Below are 21,462 nucleotides of genomic sequence, written 5' to 3'. Positions count from 1 at the left end.
AGCATATCCGTAGGAGAACATGCGTGCACACTCCCACAGCATGTCCGTAGGAGAACATGTGTGCACACTCCCACAGCATGTCTGTAGGAGAACATGCGCGCACACTCCCACAGCATATCCGTAGGAGAACATGTGTGCACACTCCCACAGCATATCCGTAGGAGAACATGTGTGCACACTCCCACAGCATGTCCGTAGGAGAACATGTGTGCATACTCCCACAGCATGTCCGTAGGAGAACATGTGTGCATACTCCCACAGCATGTCCGTAAGAGAACATGTGTGCATACTCCCACAGCATATCCGTAAGAGAACATGTGCGCACACTCCCACAGCATGTCCATAGGAGAACGTGTGCACACTCCCACAGCATGTCCATAGGAGAACGTGTGCGCATACTCCCACAGCATAAGGGGAGGGATAGAAAGGGGTAAAAAGAAGGGATGCAGATCAGAGAACCACAGTTCAGTTCCCAAAGGCTGGGGAGCTGGCTGTCGCGCCATCTGTTTTGATATATCTCTGGTTTTTTTTCATATTTTTATTGATTGGGAATTTCACATCATGAACCCCAGGAATCTCTCTTTCATTTAGCAAGCATTTGCCAGCCGTTGTGGGTACTGTGAGCCCCGAGTCCAGCAGGAGAAAGTTACTGCCCAGTACCTAGCCAGAAACACCTAGAAATGGAGTTCACGCTAAAGAAATTTTGCCAAACAAAAGAAAAATCCCAGTTCATCCTACCGAATGTGGGCTGGCAGCTCGTGGTTAAAGGTCCAGGGATGCACTTGGTCAGGGTGCATAAAAAGACAGCGTGCAGGCTTCTACTTAGGGATGTCAGACCTTTGGGACATTTTATGAACCCACAGTGCTCGCCTCCTCCCCTCCTCTTCACCCCTTCCTCTTCTTTTTCTTCCTCTTCTTTCTTGACCTCAGTAGTGCAAGTAAAATTATCATAGTTTTTACTACGGTATGCACCCAAGGTTCCTAAGATTTTCCAATAATCTTTTAATTTTATGCAAAACTGCCACATTCCCAATTAATAGACACAGCTTATCATGAGAAATGGCACACCTGGAATGATGGCTGAGCGAGGGAAGCCCTAGCCAGGCAAGTGTCAGGACCCAAGTTCAGACCCCAGCAGATGCAGTCCTGAGCACCAGTTATCCCAGCTGTGCTCCTCAGGCAGTATGAGAGGGAGAGGAGAGCCCCCAGAGGCTTGCATGGCAGCAGGCCTGGCTTATGCTGCAGCAAATGAAGAGGCCCTGTGTAAAATGGCAGAGGCTGTCCTTGAACCTCCTACACAGCAGTCCCACCCCAGTTGCAAGCATAGTCTGGTGTACAGATGCCAGGCTTTGTCAGAACATCCTGGGTGAGCCGTGACTCCCTTTATGCCGCCACATCTCACACATCCTTGAACCGCTCACTCCGCTGTGGGTCCCGGGAGCCCTGGTTATTTGTACGGTGGACTGCTGCATTCATGCTAGCATGATACTACGGGCTTGTGAGGTGGGGGGTCGGGGCACCCAGCGTAGTGTTCGGTAGTGCTCTTTGGAAGAAACCTAGGAGCGGGAGGAAGTAAGTTTGCTCAGAGCTCACAGTCTCGCGAGTCCCAGCCACCTCAGCCCTCGTCACTGACGGGCTTTGTGACTGTAGTGCTGACTCCTTTCTCATCCTCTTAGAGAGGACACCGCTTCCTCCATCCCTGAGCTTTGTGACTGTAGTGCTGGCTCCTTTCTCATCCTCTTAGAGAGGACACCGCGCCGTCCATCCCTGAGCTTTTCAGTCCTTACAGAACACCTGTGGGATTCTCTCCCAACCTCTGAAAGTTGCCCTGATCATCCTTTCGTGTAAAGCACCCAGCAGGCTATGCTTGTTACTATCTGTGGAAAGAGAAATGTGCAGAGTTGGCACTCATAGTCATCCTTTTAGCCTGTTCACCTTGACCTAGACCTCCAGTGTGGTGAGAGCTACCCTTGGAGGGAGTGTGTGTTCACATACGTGTGCATGTGCTCGTGCATGGCACACCCATGCACATGAAGAAGCCAGAGACCAACCTTCATGTTCTTTCTCGAGAGCTGTACTTTGTGTTTTGAGATGGGCCTGTCACTGGGTTCTGGGGCTCTCTGGTTAGGCCAGGCAGACAGCCTAGGAGCTCCAGGGGTCTGTCTGTCTCCACCTCCCCGTGGCTGGGATTACACTGTATGCCCAGCGTTCTTTTTACATGACTTCTGGGGTTCAAACTCAGGTCTTCATGCTTGCGGGGCTATGACTGAGCCATCTCCCCAGCCCGATTCTAACCTTATGTCCTCAGTGTTCTAAATGCAGCCATTCTTCTTAAAGATGAGAGAGGGACCAGAGACTGATTTGACTGTAACATTGCCTCGGGGTTCTTGGTTTCTTCACCTCTCAGAGGAAGGGCCCACACTTCCATAGATGAGTGAAGGGTTTGAACTTATCACCTCACCTTCTGAGGTAGACATTGGGTCACCAGATTCCATTCTAAGAAAAATGATTTGAGGATGGGATCTAAGTCATGTGCATGTATGCGCACGCGCACACACACACACACACACACACACACACACACACACACACTGTAGTCTCATTGGAGCACACATACACACACCGTGGTCTCACTGGAGTTCCTGGCCCGAAGCAGTCTGACTACCCAAGCATAGGAACCAGACTTCCCTCCCAGAAGCCCCATCGCGTGTTCCCACAGTGCCCTCCACTGCAGCTCTGCGGGCAGCCATGCAGAGAGGAGCTCTGACAGCAGCGCGTCTCCTTCCGTCTGTTGACGCTCAGAGCCATTGGGTAGATTTTACTGGTCAGAGGATGCCATGCTGCAAGGGCAGCTTCCACGCCCCAAGCCAGAACGTCTTGGCTGATTTGGCGCGGCTGAAGAGGTGCCGTGCGGCTGCGGTCGGGGAGCTGTAACCGGAGGTTTCTCTCTTTCTCCCCATCTCGCTGCAGGTGAACTGTAATGGCTTCACCATTGAAGACGAAGAGCTCTCTCATTTGGGATCGGCGATATTCCCTGAGTAGGTTGAGTCTGACTTCGTTCCTTCCCCTTTGTACTTATTTAGCGCTAATTTGGTTTTTACATAACCCACCCGGCTGCGTGTGGCAGGCATGAAACGCCAAGTGAATTAAGACAGCTTTTTAATCTGCCAGATTTCAAAATATTTCCCCTACACTTGAGGATCCGAGGGTGGCAGGTAGCAGAGCGTTGGTAGTGACATCCCACCAGGCCCAGGCTGTTGTTAAGGAGTATCAGTACAGAGAGGAACACCCTGTGGCCTGCTGGGAAGCGTACTGCAGGCCTGCGGCTCTGGAAATCTAGTTTCTTATGCTCAAAGTGAGACATTAATTGCCGATACAAGAGTTAGTCATGGTTTGGGGAGAAAATATGTCAGCTCTAGCCCAGCTGCCCATTTTGGAAAATGCCAGTGGAAAGTGGCACCGCCTGGAAGGACGCTGAGCTGGAGGAGCGCTGAGCCAGAGGGACGCTGAGCTGGAGGGACGCTGAGCCGGAGGGACACTGAGTGACTGGAGAAAAGTTTCAGTGTTACAAGGTGTTTTTCCCCGTGACTTCAGGGATATCTGGATGCCCCTGAAAGGTCTTCATGGCTCTGTTGTTCATGGAAATTCAGAGTGATTGGTCCCTACTTCACAGGTGGCCAGGGGAGCCTCTGTATGCCCTGAGTTGATCCACACTATGCCAGGGATGCCATCTGCTCCTCACCTGCCATGCACCGGTTCCTGGTGTGTTTATCTGCTGCCGGCTGCAGGCATTGGGGGAGTCAGAAGGAAGGGACCTGGGTGAGCAGGCCCTGGTTCCTGCAGCTCTCACAGGAGAGAGAGCTACTGGCATTGGCCCTGAAGCCGAGGTGTGGTCAGTTCAGGCAGAAGCTTGCTGAGGACCAGCATGCCTTTCAGCAGGGACTCTTAGGCTTCTGTAGCTGGGACGAGAACAGAGAAAAGAACAGGCTTGGATTCTGTGAGGACAACCTGGACAACCTCAATGCTGAGCTGAGCTCTGCACATTGGCCTCTGCTTATGAATGTCTGAGGGGTCTGAATTTGCCGCCTCATTGTCTCCCATAGTGGCCAGAAGTGGCAATCCCGGATACTGCATTGCTTGGCTAACTTTCTTTGTGCCCTTTCCACCATGTTCAACTGTTTGAGAGAGAGAGAGACAGAGACAGAGAGGGACAGAGAGAGGGCTAACCCTTATCCAAGATTCCAGGATGGTTGTAGAAGCCTGCTCTGCTTGGCTCTTAACATGCCCTTTGGAAACTTTGCTTAGCAGACACCCTGGAGCCTGTTGCCATCCCAGTATCCCTGGTCAGAAATCTAAGTAGGCTGTAGTACAAGGTGGAAATGTACCTCCCTGGCAACAAGACCAAGAACTGGTTGCCTGTCCACCCCGAATGTAAACAAGAACTGGCTGCCTGTCCACCCCATATGTAAAGCCAGTCACCCACTCTCCTTAGAGCTCTAGTAGGCAGGAGAGAGGCAGAGTCACACCCCACCCCCACACCAGGCACTCTGGGGCAGTCCACCTGCAATGGTTCTGAGACCCCTTCCCTTTCTCGCATCTTGGGGCAAGCCAGAGAAGGGTTCTGTCCGGTCTCCTGGGGTCAGGCTGTGCTGCTGCTCTGAGTAGCTGTTCACATGGACAGGTGTGCCCACAAGAGCGTAAGCCCCAGTTGCTGGGCGTTTTTAATTGGGGAAAAATCCTTTAGGGCTGAAATCACATGAGTGTGTGATTTCAAAGGCAGCATTTGTGAGATCAAGCACCTTCCCCTGTAGTTTAGAAGTTTCTGTTCTTAGAACTTTGACCTTGATATAATCAGAAAGCTCAAAGCACCTCGCCTAGGCAAGTCTCTGTCACTGTCCCTAAAAAGCAGACAGTGAGCAGCAGGAGAGGCCATGTCCCAATTTCCCAGATTTGGAGATTGAGGTGCTTCTCTGGGTCCTGGGGCGGGGATCACAGCCCCCTACCCCTCTGCAAGCAGCTGGCATTTCTCAACATCTGAAGGGAACATTTGAGAAATGATCCACTTAGACAGAAAGTAGCCCCTTTGTCTCATGCTCGTGTGTACCTGGGGGCAGCTGGCTGCCAGCATTGTTGTTTGAGCCTGTCCAGAAGGAATACTCCGGTAGATGCTACTTTTCCCATATCGCTTAGAGATCATGTTTCATATGAGGATTTCCTATCTGAATATGTTGAAAGAGTAACGTGTTAGGCATTGGGACTGAGGGTGTGGCTCACTTGGTACCATGCTTGCCTGGCATGCGTGAAGCCCTGGGTTTGGACCCCAGCACTACATAAACTGGGCATGGTGGCACGAGGGATCAAGGCGTCAAGGTCACCCCTGGCTACTTGCTGAATTCTTGATTGCCCTGGGCTACATGAGACCTTGTCTTAAAAAACAAAACAAAATAAGACAACAAAACCCAGAAAGGCCAGGTATTATTCTGAATGCGCAGAGAACATTCTCTTAGAATTGTCTGTGTACTTTCAACCATCTTACGGAGTCTGGAGACTCCGTCGCTCTCAGCCATCAGACAGGTAAGCCGTGAGTCAGTTCAGCAGTCTGCCCGCAGCCTTCGGACAACCGGGTTTCCTCTTTTGATTGACAGTGTCGCGTTGATGAACCACAGCTGCTGCCCTAATGTTATTGTGACCTACAAAGGGACCGTGGCAGAAGTCAGAGCCGTACAGGAGATCCACCCAGGAGATGAGGTGAGATGGAAGACATGGCGGTCGGGCATTGGACTCAGGCTGTTGTGACAGGCAGAGCGGCCCAATCTACGTGGAATCGCCATAGTGACCCATGCAGCCAAACTGTATGGGCCCCGGGCCTTCCCTGGGCTATCTGTCAGGTTTGGGACTTGGTTTGATGTCCCTTGATGCTCACCATTTCCTTAGGCCAGACAGAAACAAGAAATAAATTTGAATTAAACCCCTTTTCCCCCAAAATTTATTCATTTTTACTTTGTGTATCTGAATGCCTTGTATATATGTATGTATGTATCCATGCATGCATGTATGTATACATGTATGTATGCATATCATGTGCACGCCTGTGGTCTACAGTACCATGTAGGTGCTGGGGCTTGAACCTGGGTCCTCTGTAAGAACAAATTCTCTTAACCATTGAGCCGTCTCTCCAACCCCCTTCAGTTAAGTTCTTAGCCAGGATTTATAGTCTGTGTATCCCCGATGTGAGACAGTTCGCTGGTGAGTTATTCTTCCACAAAACTAAACATCGTTGTCTGGACTTACTTTTCTTGTGGTAGTAGAATGTTCAACAAAAGCAGCTAAATGAAGGAAGGTTCTGGTTTCGTGGGTACAGCCCTGTCCAGTTGGCAAAATTAACCAGCACATTGTTTTTTTTTTTTTTTTTTTTTGGTTTTTCGAGACAGGGTTTCTCTGTGGTTTTGGAGCCTGTCCTGGAACTAGCTCTTGTAGACCAGGCTGGTCTCGAACTCACAGAGATCCGCCTGCCTCTGCCTCCCAAGTGCTGGGATTAAAGGCGTGCGCCACCACCGCCCGGCTAACCAGCACATTGTTAAGGAGATAGCCCAGCAAGACCTGGTGAGGCTCGGCTCCAAGTGGCATGTCTTTGAGGTTCTCTTCTCAGAAAGGGACCATGGGCAGGTGCATGCCCAGCTCGGAGGTAGAGGCACTTTGGGGACAGGAGGCTCCAGCTCCCTTCCTTAATGTGAGGTATATAGAGAGACATGCTTCATCACCTGTTCCCTGGACTGCTTCTCTTTCCGATGCTGTGGTCACGTGTCCACCTTGTGTGATTACACTTTCTAGGTTCAGTTTTGGTTGAACCGATACTGCTGTTTTGAGGGACATGTCCGTGCTAAGTGACAGAAAGCTTTGATTTCCATTCTTCAGAGGTCCACAGCTAACATTCATGCCCCTTCCTTCTCTTTGCTACGCCCCGCATGAGGTGGGTGTCCAGTCTGGAGCCTGGATACTGAGGTTCCTGAGTGGTGTGTGGAGAAGAGCCTTGGGCCCCTTTGAAACCAAAGCAGAGTGAAATGCCCAACCCTGGCTTCCATTAGACTGACCAGAGACAAATGGCCTGTCCTCCTGGATAGGCTGTGTGAGCCTTGGACGGTGCCCCTGGAGTGGCCTTTGTCGCCATCTTCTGGACGCGTCCCTCTGTTGCACTGTCTGCCCATCATGGCAAGGAGTCAGGCTCCCTTCCTTGCCACACCTGTGTCGCAGGGCCTGGCTGGCTGGTGTTTCTCTTTCTTTGTTGGCGTACAGTTGTGGATTGTTCCTGTGGTGACTTCAGTTTAGGGAAGTCAGTACTTATGGGGTTATTTGCTTGCAGACGGAAAGGAGCCAGTTCCTCTGGGTTCCAGGTATTAGATGGAACCAAGATATGCCCGAGGCTTGCCTCTTGAGCCAGGGAGGCACCAGTGAGGGACTGGCTACCACCCTGTGCTGTTGTCCCTGATGGAATGGCAGTGTGGCCCGTGGGCCCTGCCACACTGATGACGTTTGGACAGTGCCCAGGTACGTGGGATGCAGGCATTGTCGTCCCTATGAATAGGTGATGGGCACTTTCCAGCAGGCCACATGTGGCTGCGGATAGCTGTGAAAGGCCCCCAGCACAGATTCATAAACATATTTAAAATATCAGATCTTTGTGATTTTTTTTTAAAAAACTTGATTGCATGATTCTCAGGCATGAACTATATAATAATATCATGTTGCAAAGTCAAAAGGTCTGGCACACCCACAAGGGCTGACCTTCTCTCTGTAGGCTTCGGGTCTTTGTTCCAGACCGTTCTGTAACAGGCAAGGCCAGGAGAATGAAGGAACCCTTCCGTGTTCCCTGGCGTCAGGATTGCAGCTCTTACTGAGTGAGGCCTCAGCCACTTGTATCCTGGAAGCCATGTATACTGCACTGCCCCCTAGGCTACTCAGAGCCCCTGCCGTCCCCCCTGCACTATTGCATGACGTCAGGAGGATAGGTGAACAGACCTGGGTGTGTAAGGCCGTGTTCTCCCCTGCACACACCCAGCAGAAACAGCAGTGAGGACCTGGAGCCATTGCAGGCTAGGATATAAGGAGAAGTAAATAGGGTCAGGCAGAGTCCTGAGGTCCTTGCTCCTGTCCCTGAGCCCAGGACAGGTCCTAGGCCTGATTTTTGGTGAGAGAAGGTAAAGGGTCCTTCCATCTCTTAGTTCCCGGTTTAGGGACTGAGCCCATAGACCGTCTCACCACCACAGGGAGATGGACACCGTTCCACAGCCTTCGAAGAGATCCAGTGTTGAAGGAAGCCGTGTGACCCTCAGTGGCCACCCTGCTTGCTTTCTCTCCCTATCATCCATGTCAGAGGTTTGCAAAGCCAGAGTGGTAGGAATTGCGTTTCCTCTTGCAGATGTCTGGGCTTTTGTACCCTAGGTGTTCACCAGCTATATTGACCTGCTGTATCCAACAGAAGACAGGAACGACCGGCTAAGAGACTCCTATTTCTTCACCTGTGAGTGCCGGGAGTGTACCACCAAGGACAAGGTCAGTTCGCTGACGGGGCGGAGGAGAAGGGTGCACATGGGTACCAGGTCCTTGCTGTGAGCCCACTCCAACCTCTCCCCACACACAGGGCATCTTGACCCTTTTAACCCATGTGACAAGGACAGGCAGGGGAATGCAGGTAGATGAGGCTCTGCTCAGCCGGAGAAACATCCCCAGTCTGCGGTGCAGGTGGGAGGAGGCTCTACCGGGTTTCTGTTCTTTAGAAAGAAGTGATGGCCCAGGCTGTGAAGACAGCCCTCAGCAGAGTGCTCCTGCAAACACACGAGAAAGTGGACTTACAGTCCCAGCGCCAGGTGGGGGCGGAGCGAGGACAGAGACAGGCTGATCACCAGAGCCTGGCCTAGCCTGCTTGATGAGCCTCAGAAAGCAAAGTAGGGCTGGTGTGATTACCTCAGGGTAAACATGAGGACCCACGTTCAGATCCCTAGAACATACAAAAGGGCATGTGTTACTATGTGTGCCTGGAACCCCAGTGCTGGAGGGTGTCTATGTGTAGGGAACACAGAGGTGGGATTGGTGGAGCTTGCGGCTTGGCAGCCTCGCTTCAGGTACAGAGAAAGACCCTTGCTGAAGGGAATAAGGTAGAGAGAGAGGAGGGTATATGAGATCCTCCTCTGTGCCCTTGTGCCCAGGGACACATGCACGCACACACACACACCCCTCCCGCTCAGCAAAACAAGGTGAAGCTACCTCAAGAATGACGTCCGAAGCTGACCTCTGGTCTCCACGTGGATAGCCAGGCTTCTTGAACTTGTGTCCAGGTCCTCCACGGCCCGCATTATGGGTTTCCAAGGCCAGCCCTGGTCACTGGTCTCCTGATGTCTAGACGGGCAAACACAGCAGTCCACCTATAGAAAACACTCTTGGGATCCTGCCTCAGGAGACTGACCAGAAAGCTCCTGTTTATGGTTTTATAAAAAGTGAACAGAGTAGGGTTCCTTATAGACCCAGCCCTAGCCTCAGCCTCTGTGAGAATGCAGGGATGATTTGAGCAGTTTGCCCTGGAGGGGGCACCTCACACTGTGGTCATCCCCCTCAGGACAAGGCCAAGGTGGAAATCCGGAAGCTCAGCAGTCCACCACAGGCAGAAGCCGTCCGAGACATGGTCAGATACGCGCGCAACGTCATTGAGGAATTCCGAAGGGCCAAGCACTACAAATATAACCTTTCCGTGTGTCCCATCTGGGCGTACTACCGTACTGCTATCTCTCACTGAAGGGGGTGGTGGGAAGCTGGAGGAAGGGAAAAGGAGAGGGTGGGAGTAAGGTTTTGAATACGGAAGGAAGGAGGTCTCCTGTGGGAAGACAGAAGCCAGCAGTCCCGGGCGACATGTCCTCTCTAGACTGCAGTGGTTGGGGTGCCATGTGGGGAAAAGCTACCCCCTGGAGGAGCCGTGTGTGCTGTTTTAGTACAGGTAGGCCCAGGGCTAAGGTCTCACACAGCACCACAGTGTGTTCTTGGGATTTGTAAAAGGAGCTGGAATTTGCATCCCAGAGGACAGAATTAAAAACCTTCCCTTTACTTCCCCCCTACCTCCCTCCCTCCCTTTCTTTCTTACCTCGGAATTAGGGATTGAACCTGAAGCCTTGCATATGCTCTGCCTCTGAACTTTGTCTCCAACCCTTTTACTTTATATTAATTAATTAATTTATTTTGGTTTTTTTTGGGACAGAGTTTCTCTGTAGCTTTGGATCCTGTCGTGAAACTAGCTCTTATAGACCAGGCTAACTTCGAACTCAGAGAGATCCACCTACCTCTGCCTCCCAAATGCTGGGATTAAAGGTGTATGTCACCAATGCCCAGCTTTGTTTGTTTGTTTGTTTTTAAGTGATTTTTTTGAAACCCACAGGGAGGATGGTGGGCTGGGCAGTAACTCAAGTGTTGCCCACGGTCTCTTTTTAAGTTTTGAGACCTGCTTTTATGGTGTGATCTAGGCTGATAATGAAGGCCTACCATAACCCAGGCAGGCTTTGAACCTGCACATCAACTTGGCCTCCCGAACAGCCACCACCAGGCCCCTGTGGCACATTGTTTGCTCTTGAGAGGCAGGGTTGCAGTTGTACCCTGTGCTTGGGAAGCTTCCTCGGGGCACAGCTTCCTAAAATGCTCCTGGGGAAACACTGCGGTGCTCAGGCTCAGAGCCTGCGTGACATTAGGGCTTTACTGAAGATGGTGGGCTCCATCCTCACTGTGGGTCTGTGCTGTTCATTGCTTAGCAAGGAAGGTCTGGGGGTTTTCCTGGTTTCTGAAAAGAAAACTACAGTTCCCTTTAATTCTGTTACCCATTCTGGACTTCACTCTTCCCAGAGTGAGGTAAGACTCTCCATCTGAGATGCCCCGCCCTGCCTGGGGTACCCCGCCCTCCCTGGGATGCACGTTTCCTTGACCTTCGGCACCCCCTAGTGAGCTGTTGGAGATCTGTGAGCTTAGCCAGGAGAAGATGAGCTCCGTGTTCGAGGATAGCAATGTGTACATGCTGCACATGATGTACCAGGCCATGGGCGTCTGCCTGTACATGCAGGACTGGGAAGGAGCCCTGAGGTACGGGCAGAAGATCATCAAGCCCTACAGGTGAGCACCGAGTGGAATGGGGTGCATGCCCCCCTACCCATCCCGCCCCTTGTGGGAGGAGTCATGCCTAGAGTAGGTGCCTACCTCGTCTACGTTAGATAGCACTTGTGATCTGGTGAGTGGAAGTGGGGGTGGGGTATCCCAGAGGCCTCCTCCCCCCACCCCCCCGACGACTCATGCACGCCGCCCCCTTCTGCCTTTTTACACTGAGTGGCCAGTGGCATCTCACTGACCTCTAGGATCAGTGGCCAGCTGTGGTTACTGAGGTCTCCTCCTCAGAGTCGAATAAAACAATATGGGATTCCAACCTGCAGTGGTAATGACTTAGAGAAATGGCCCACCCTAGAGGGTCACCAGATATTAATGTGGGAGACAAGAAGTCTTAGCTTTGTCATAGGCCTCCGGGCAACCACTCCAAGGCTGAGGCCCCATCACGGCTGAGCCCCCCAAAGCCTGTACAGTAGGCATTTGGGAGATAGGCTGCGGGATAGTGTGAGTGTTAGACTGGAAGTCACCTTCCCTCAGCGTATGCCGGGTAATCCTGGTGATCTTGAGAAGCCCAGGCTCTAAAACTCGGGACTGGAAGGAGAGAGAGACCTTTTCCTCTAATCTCTGCCATCCACTTACCCACTGTGCCCTGGATGGCCAGCAGGGGGAGCCAACGAGGAGGCCAGCTCTGCAAACTTGCTCCTGGAATGAGCTAAACTGGGGATCTCTGTTCCTGGAGGGATGAGGAAGTTCGTTCACTGGTCTCTAACCTTCCTCTGAGAGAGGGACACAGGCAGACAGCAGTAGCCATTGGCCCCTTCATGGGTTGGGGGAGCTGCAGACCCAAGGCTTCTCTAGGCAGCTTGCCTTCTCCTGCCTGGGAATTCAGAGGATCAACGCGGACAGAATGGAGCCCGTAACGAACACATCTTCCACGATCACCTACAACTATATCCTGGGCTGCATTCCCAAGGAAACGGCTCTTTCTTAGCAAACCCTATCAAGCAGGCCTGAGCTCACAGCAGAGAGAAAACCTGACCCAGACACTCGGTCCTCTGCTAGAGAGCAGAGAGATTTGAATCAGGTGTTCTGGCTTCTGTGGACTTAGGGTATAGCGGACAGCCGGGCTGTTCAGAGACTGTGAACGTGTGCAGGTGTGAGCATGCATGCGTGTGAGTGTGCGTGTGTCTGTGTGTGTGGCCTGTCTGTCTGATGAGAGGGAGGAGGCCTGGTTGTTGCCCATCTGGATGCAGTATTTGCTTGACAGTCTCCCCAGGTTCTCGGTCTGGGCGTAGCTGAAATAGAAAAGTGGGCTGGGTGTGTTTATGCACACATCATGGTGAGATTTCCCAGCAGTTCTGATGGAGCTTCACCCGAACCACAAAGCATGTACAGTGTCTCTGATGGTGTGTACGCGCCCACCCCACACTCGGGCCAGGACTCCGTGGCCTCTGGGGAAGCCCAGCTGCTGTAGAGTGACCTGTTTTCCTCCTGTTCCAGTAAGCACTACCCTGTGTACTCCCTCAATGTGGCCTCCATGTGGCTAAAGCTGGGAAGACTGTACCTGGGCCTGGAGAACAAGGCTGCTGGGGAGAAGGCTCTGAAGAAGGTATGTGGGGCCGGGGCATCCCAGCAGTGAAGTCTGCTGAGTGCCCTTGTGCCAGGGGAAGCTGGTGACCACAGTGGTGGAGGGGAGCAGCTCTAGGCTACCCTCTGGCCGTGGCATTCCGGGGTGCTTTCTGTAGATGGAGGTGGGATCCGCTGCTAAGCCTGCTCTTTTTCTGACCCAGGCCCTTCAGGATAGGAGTGCATACAGCAAGGGGGCTGGACTGGGAGAGCTAGGGGACGGGTTCTCCACTTGCCTGCATTTTAGGATTGAGAATCCGATCCCTGGTCTGAATCAGGGGCTGGATCTAGAGAGTCACTCAGTGTTGGGATGTTGCCTGGGAAATTCTGAAATGAACTTACCTGATCTCCATTCGTGGAAGCCCATCACACATGGGTTCCTCTTCCAGCAATGAGGTAGTCCCTGACGTGGAAGGCTCAGATGAGTCCAGGTGCTCAGTGGCCCTTCAAGTAGGCCCCTGGAAGCTGTAAAAGGCACAGGGCCCCCAGGCGTATGTGTAAACGTGTGTAAGCGTGCATGTGCGTATGTACAGGTGTACTTATAAATATGGAGGCAGAAGGCAGCCTCCGGTGTAGTTCCTCAGTCCACATTGTTGGCAGAGTCTCTTGGTGGCTCAGAGGTCACAGATTTGGGCAAGCTGCTCTGCGTTGAGTCCCAAAGATCACCCATCACCCCCAGTGCCAGGTTTATTTTATAAGCTTGTGCCACCATGCTCAGCTTCCTCACTTGGGTCTGGGCCCAGGCCTCAGGTCTGTGCTTGAGATAGCGCTTTACTTCCTGAGCCATCACCCAGGCCTGCTGTCCCCGGGTCACCCTCCTGAGAAGTAGGATCTCTGTTTTATGTGGATGTTGACAGTGCAGTGTGACTTCAGAGTTAGTCTGTGGATTCTTTGAGAGACTGTATAAATTCTGCATCCACAGTCTAGGCCAGCCTTCCCCCCATTCCATCCCCCCTCCCCCCTCCCCTCACATTTCCCAAAGCGTCTGTGGAGAATTTGGGAAAGCAGGGGTCACACCCCACATCTCAGATAAAGAACCAGGGTCTGGCTAGGATGAAATGTGAGTTGTGTGATTTTTCTGTTGATGTCCTATCCATTGTCTCAGTGAAGCCAGGAAATAGTACCTAGTTAGGTCACCACTGGAAAACATCAGTGAGTCAAAAATGTCTAGAATGGTGGGTTAGAAGCATGTCCTGAGGTGAGGCCCTCTGGGCCTTTCTTCTCCTGGGTTATCTGCCAGGTGAGGTGGAGGTGGAGGAGGTGAGGAAGTGGTGAGGAAGAGGTGGAGGAGGTGGAGGTAGGGGTGGAGGTGGAGGAGGTGGAGGTAGGGGTGGAGGTGGAGGAGGTGGAGGTAGGGGTGGAGGTGGAGGAGGTGGAGGTAGGGGTGGAGGTGGAGGAGGTGGAGGTAGGGGTGGAGGTGGAGGAGGTGGAGGTAGGGGTGGAGGTGGAGGAGGTGGAGGTAGGGGTGGAGGTGGAGGAGGTGGAGGTAGGGGTGGAGGTGGAGGAGGTGGAGGTAGGGGTGGAGGTGGAGGAGGTGGAGGTAGGGGTGGAGGTGGAGGAGGTGGAGGTAGGGGTGGAGGTGGAGGAGGTGGAGGTAGGGGTGGAGGTGGAGGAGGTGGAGGTAGGGGTGGAGGTGGAGGAGGTGGAGGTAGGGGTGGAGGTGGAGGTGAGGAGGGGCTAGGAGAGGTGGCTTGCATGCTGCATCCGGAAGCACTGGCATGCAGCACGGACTGTTGTCAAACTAGGTGCAGCAGGCCAGGATCCTGGTTGGGCTCATCTGCCCCATGTCTTGCCCTCTCCTAGGCCATTGCCATCATGGAAGTAGCTCACGGCAAGGACCATCCATACATCTCCGAGATCAAGCAGGAAATCGAGAGCCACTGACTGCACCCCAGCTTTTCTTCAGGAACCTCATAGGACTTGAATATTTGCAGCCTCACGGGTCACTCCAGCCTTCCGCAAAGCCTTGCCTGTGCCACTGTTTCAGGTTCATGTTCAGCTCTGACCTTAAATCCATCTCCAGTGTGTTCCTTTTTTTTTTTTTTAAGGTCATAGCATGACTTCATGAAATACAGATTTGGGGCAGACTGAGCTTTAAAATCACAATTATTTTTCCTCCGTGCCTGTTGGAATGTTCTGCATAGAGTCGAATGAGAAAAGAATAAAAGAGCCAGGCCTTGAAAGTGTTTCTCACATCTATGAGGATGCGCTCGTGTGCATATGTGCACATGTGTGTACGCGTACATGCATGCATGTGTGCTGGGGAGGCTTCTTCTCCTTCAGTCCTTGAGTCCAGTTCTTTGCCCGCGAGTGGGGTTCGTCTTCTTTGGTCTGCAGTTCCTTTCACATTAGACTCTGGAGGGAGAGGGATAGGGGGGAAGGCGCTAGAAGCAGCCAGCCGGCCTAGGTGCCCTCCCTGGAAGGAGGACTTGGCCTCTTCCCGGCTTCTCTTTGGCACCTTCTGGAGATACTGAGCAATGGAGGCTGCATCTTCCTGCTATTTCCTCTCTTATTCCATGGACTAGCCTCTGTGCATTCCTCTCCTGTTCTGGAAAGACTCCAGAGTAAACTTGAGGAGGAAGAACTAATTCCTTACCAACCCTGTGTTGTGAGCAAACACTGGTCTCTACCCTCATGCCAGCAGGACTCCAGCTCCTCCCAGCCTGGCCACCAGGACCACAGCAGCCTGAGCCTGTTAGCAGTCCCTAAGCTGAGGGCAGGGATGGTACTCAGAGAAAAGTCTCTGCACTCCACAGAGTGCCAGTTCCCCACTGGATGACAAGTAGAACTTAATGGAGGTGCCCTCTGGTTGTCTGTCACAATCCCCTCGGGGAAATGGCTTGAGTGACTGGCCAGTACCAGTGTGTCCCCCTCCCCTCCATCTACATGTGGAGGGCTCTCAGTCACCACACAGTGGAATTGAGCTGGTGGAATGCAGTCTGTCTGTGGAGTCATCCAGTGACCCTCTCCTGGATGCAGAGCACGGTTACCCCTCCAGCGCATGAAGGCAGAGACGGTCCTACTCTTCCTGTCGAGGCTTGGTGTTCTAAGAGTGCTCTTTTAGTGGATAGCCATGGCTGAGCCTCACGTGAGCTTGGGATACGCTCTTTATGTCAGAAAGGTTTCAGTTTCTCAGGAAATTAGAAAAGTGTGCCCCAGCCTGGAGGAGACGCCACTGGTCAGGTCTGTCCACCTTCCCCAGATACAGAGGCAAACCCAAGCTGCTTAACAGTGGGCACCTTTTCCTGCACTAAGTAATTGTTCCCAACCTTAGAGTATAAGAGTGCAGATGTCCTGATTGCCTCGGGACGCTTGCATTCATGGGTATGTGTTTTGCTCGCTCTCTCTCTCTCTCTCTGCCCCCCCCCCCCCCTCTCTCTCTCTGACAGGGTTTATGTATCTCTGGCTGTCCTGGAACTCTCTATGTAGCCCAAGCTGGCCTCGAACTCACAAAGGTCTACCTGCCTCTGTCTCCCCAGTGCTGAGCTTAAGATGCTAAATGGGCAGAGGCAAATTGTTTCCAATTTTTAGGTGGAGAAAACAACATTTTAGCCTATGCCTGTGGTCTACCTGTGATTGTTGGATGTATTGTTTAGTTTCTCTCTCGCTGTGATAAAATACCCGGACAAAAGCAATTTTTAGGGGAAAAGGGTTCATTCTGGCTTTGAGTTCTGAGGGATGGAGTCCATTGTGCAGGGGAGGATGTGGCAGGAGGTAGGGAATGCATGATGGCGGACCAGAAGGCTGGCTGGACACATGGCAGAGACAGCAAGGCTTGACCTCCTAAAGGTCCACAACCTCAAAATGGTGCCACCAACTGAGAGCCAGGTCTGCAAGCCCAAGAGGGACAGCATCTCATAAGGTTTCCAACTTTATTTTTTAAATCAATTTTTTTAAAGAACTGTTATTGCATGTTATGGCATGAACGTACAGATACCCTCACAGGGCAGAAAGGGCTGTCAGATCCCCTAGAGCTGGAGTGTGGTGAGCTGCCTTCTATGGATGCTGGGATCCAAAATCAGGTCCTTGGAAAGGTGGAGAACTCTTGAGCCTTCTCTCTAGAGCCCACCCCCAATAACTCTAGAATCTTTAGAACTCTTTCTCTCCTCCCTCCCACCCGGGAGCTGCTGGGGGCTTTTCTACATCCCAACCAGTGACACACTGGACGTCCTGAGGACTCCTGTTCACAGATTGAGAGCTCATCCATTTGTCTAGATTTTTGCCTCAAAAAAGGGTTTAGTTGTTTACACAGCCCTACCCAGTCTTCTCAATGCTTGGATTTTGTATATTTTACAGCTAAGGAAAGTAAAATGTAAGCTCACAAAACAGCAGTCTGTTGAGATCCCTGCTCCCCTTCACTCTGATGCATGCTTGGAGCACTTGTGAACATTTTTTGAGTATGTTTCTTTGGTTTAAGGGATTCTTTTTGTTTTTCTCAAGCTGCAGAGAGGGCTCAGTGGTTAAGAGTGCCTCCTGCTGCTCCTGCAGGGGACCTGGGTGTGGTTCCAGAACCCTGTCGGGTGGTTCACAGCCACCTTCAGCTCCAGTTCCAGGGGATCTGACTCCCCCTTCTGGGCTCAGCAGGCACTGCACTCGTGTGCACGTACCCTCAGACACACAAGTACACATAAATATTTTAAAAGGTTGAGTTCTTTGTCTCTTAATATTTTCTTTGGAGACTAATAGGTATGCATGTGCTGATGGCTTTAACATTTTAAAATTTTTATGCATATGAGTTTTGTCTCAAGTATGTTTGTGTGTGAAGTACATGTATGAACTGCCCAAGGAGGCCAGAAGAGGTCATTGGATCCCCTGGAACTATAATGACAGACTGTTGTGAGCTGCCAGGCAGTGCTTTTAACCACTGAGCCATCTCTCCAGCCCTCATGCTGATGTTTGACTTCTCGAGTGTATACTGAAAATTGTGCTTTTAATTAGCTAAAGAAAATAAACTGGGCTTTGCTCAGTGCTTGTCTCTCCATCTCCCTGCTCTCCGTTTTCACTGGCCCATTTGTGTTGTGTCTTTTACAAATATTATGTCGCTCTTATTTCAAGAATTATAATTGTCCCATTGACAAGGTAGCCATAATAAAAATATTTCCATGTTTGCTGGAATGAACACGTTCTTTTCCCCAGAGAGACTTTCAGTATTCCTACTCACAAGGAAGACAAGTCGGGTTGTGAAGGACTTACTGTTTATGTTTTTTTGAATGTCATTGGACCCTATAAGTTCATAAGGAGTGGGCACTATTAGGTGTGGCTTTGTTGGAGGAAGTGTGTCATTGTGGGGGTGGGCTTTGAGGTCTCCTATATGCTCAAGCCATGCCCAGTGTCTCAGACCACTTCCTGTTGTCTGTGAGTCAAGATGTAAAGACTCTCAGCTCCCTACCCCAGCACCATGTCTGCCTGCATGCTGCCTTGTTTCCCGCCATGATAATGGACTGAACCTCTTAACCATACGTGAGCCACAATCAAACGTTTTCCTTTATAAGGGCTGTCTCCTCATGGCAATAGAACCCTGAGTGAGAAGGAACCCTACCACTGTTGGAAGTTGTCCACATTGCCCCCTGCTCACCAAGGGCACACAGCCTCCTCACCTCTTCACAGGCAGAAGGAGGGTGCTTGCATGCTGTGTCTGAAGGGACCAGGAAGGGAAGCAGCTTTAAACCTAGGGATGAACTGAGCTTTTACAAAACTGAAGGACAAGACCAAGAACGTGGGTGGTGGGTTTACTACAGCACCCTGCCTTCCACATCAACAGAGCGTTAGGGTGAAGGACAGTGGGGAGGGGGAGGGCTTCGTGCTTCATGAGGGTTCTCTGAATGCTTGAGAGAAACCCATTCCTAGGCTGTTTCCACTACTTTCTCAATATTTGCTCCTTGTGTGTTTCTTCCACGGTGAAGACATCAGAAATCGCAAACAAAATAAATACGTCGGAAGGAACACAGAAGGCAGTTCCCCAGAAGTCTTTGCCTACAAAACTGCTTTTTGTGTGTGTATGGTTTTTCGAGACAAGGTTTCTCTGTGTAGCCCTGGCTATCCTAGAACTCGCTCTGTAGACCAGGCTGGCCTCGAACTCAGATATCCACCTGCCTCTGGATTAAAAGCATGTACCACCACCATTACACAACCCCAAACTGATCTTGAAGTATGAGAGACTATAGGGCTGGGGTGATGGCTCAGTCAGGAAAGTGTTGACCATGTGGACATGAGGAACTGAGTGTAGTCCCCATAACCCATGACACAAAGTGGGGCTTGGTGGCACCTATATGTAATCCCAGTGGCAGAGACAAGATACCCCAGGTTTGCTGGAATCAGCAGCCCCAGGCCAGTGAGAGACCAGGAGTAAGGTAAAGCTCCTGAGGAGTGGCAGCCAAGGCTGGCCTCTGGTCTCTGTGGGCACAGATGGCAAGTGCGAATGCGCACATACATGCGAATGCACACACACATGCGAATGCACACACAAACACGCGAATGCACACACATGCGAATGCGCACACACATGCGAATGCGCACACACATGCGAATGCGCGCACACACGCGAATGCGCACACATGCGCATGCACACACATACACACGAATGCACACATGCGAATGCGCACACATACACACGAATGCACACACATGCGAATGCGCACACACGCGAATGCACACACATGCGAATGCGCACACATACACACGAATGCACACACACATGTGAATGCACACACACATGCGAATGCACACACATACACACGAATGCACACACACGCAAACGCACACGCGAATGCACACACACACACGCGAATGCACACACATACACACGAATGCACACACACATGCGAATGCACACACATGCGAATGCACACACACATGCGAATGCACACACATGCGAATGTACACACACACATGCGAATGCACACACATACACACGAATGCACACACATACACACGAATGCACACACACATGCGAATGCACACACACATGCGAATGCACACACATGCGAATGCACACACACGCGAATGCAAACACACGCGAATGCACACACACGCGAATGCACACACACATGCGAATGCACACACATGCGAATGCACACACACATGCGAATGCACACACATGCGAATGCACACACATGCGAATGCACACACATGCGAATGCACACACATGCGAATGCACACACACATGCGAATGCACACACACGCGAATGCACACACACATGCGAATGCACACACACATGCGAATGCACACACATACACACGAATGCACACACACATGCGAATGCGCACACATACACACGAATGCACACACACGCGAATGCACACACACATGCGAATGCACACACATGCGAATGCACACACACGCGAATGCACACACGCGAATGCACACACACGCGAATGCACACACACGCGAATGCACACACATACACGCGAATGCACACACACATGCGAATGCACACACACATGCGAATGCACACACATGCGAATGCACACACACATGCGAATGCACACACACGCGAATGCACACACACATGAGAATGCACACACACACATGCGAATGCGCACACACATGCGAAAGCGCACACACATGCGAATGCACACACATGCGAATGCACACACACACATGCGAATGCACACACATACACACGAATGCACACACACGCAAATGCACACGCGAATGCACACACACGTGAATGCACACACACACGTGAATGCATACACACACGAATGCACACACACACATGCGAATGCACACACACGCGAATGCACACACGCGAATGCACACACACGCGAATGCACACACACGCGAATGCACACACATACACGCGAATGCACACACACATGCGAATGCACACACACATGCGAATGCACACACATGCGAATGCACACACACATGCGAATGCACACACACACGAATGCACACACACATGAGAATGCACACACACACATGCGAATGCGCACACACATGCGAAAGCGCACACACATGCGAATGCACACACATGCGAATGCACACACACACATGCGAATGCACACACATACACACGAATGCACACACACGCAAATGCACACGCGAATGCACACACACGTGAATGCACACACACACGTGAATGCATACACACACGAATGCACACACACACATGCGAATGCACACATACACGCGAATGCACACACACGAATGCACACACACACGCGAATGCACACACACGCGAATGCACACACATGTGAATGTACACACACACATGCGAATGCACACACACATGCGAATGCGCACACACATGCGAATGCACACACATACACACGAATGCACACACATGCAAATGCGCACACACACATGCGAATGCACACATACACGCGAATGCACACACACGCGAATGCACACACACACGCAAATGCACACACATACATGCGAATGCGCACATACATGCGAATGTACACACACATGCGAATGCACACACACATACATGCGTGCACACAAACATACAAAGAAAGGGAGGCCAGTGTACGCAAGTAGTGCAGATGTGTTAATGAAAGGCTTAAGTGCTTTCTCTGACAACAATCCAAACAAGGTTTATTGCATGTAGAAATCAATAGATATCTTTTACAAAAACAGGTTAGAATAAAGATCTCACATTGTGAAGGCACATAGGAGAAACATTTTATAGCAATGACAAGGACAGAGACAACATCCTCTAGGACCAATAGCTAAATAAGACTTCGTAAGAAACAGTG

At 51.4% G+C, this 21,462-nt stretch overlaps 1 protein-coding gene across 1 annotated transcript in view; it reads left to right on the top strand.

Annotated features, from left to right (window-relative positions):
* The window catches only part of Smyd2 (SET and MYND domain containing 2), a 43,150-nt gene extending 27,020 nt beyond the window's left edge, over positions 1 to 16,130 (top strand). Inside the window, exons 6-12 of the mRNA XM_041635454.1 lie at positions 2,971 to 3,038; positions 5,646 to 5,748; positions 8,440 to 8,550; positions 9,611 to 9,731; positions 10,968 to 11,142; positions 12,631 to 12,739; positions 14,560 to 16,130. Coding sequence (XP_041491388.1) covers positions 2,971 to 3,038; positions 5,646 to 5,748; positions 8,440 to 8,550; positions 9,611 to 9,731; positions 10,968 to 11,142; positions 12,631 to 12,739; positions 14,560 to 14,640 — 768 coding nt within the window. The 3' untranslated portion in view covers positions 14,641 to 16,130. The remainder of the gene's footprint in view (positions 1 to 2,970; positions 3,039 to 5,645; positions 5,749 to 8,439; positions 8,551 to 9,610; positions 9,732 to 10,967; positions 11,143 to 12,630; positions 12,740 to 14,559) is intronic.
* Positions 16,131 to 21,462: the final 5,332 nt, after the last annotated feature.

This window comes from Microtus oregoni, unplaced genomic scaffold, assembly GCF_018167655.1.
Source record: "Microtus oregoni isolate MIOR12 unplaced genomic scaffold, Mior012 000047F_ref0000412, whole genome shotgun sequence".
In the NCBI taxonomy this organism is placed as follows: Eukaryota; Metazoa; Chordata; class Mammalia; order Rodentia; family Cricetidae; genus Microtus; species Microtus oregoni.
This window is presented reverse-complemented; position numbering and strand designations above follow the sequence as displayed.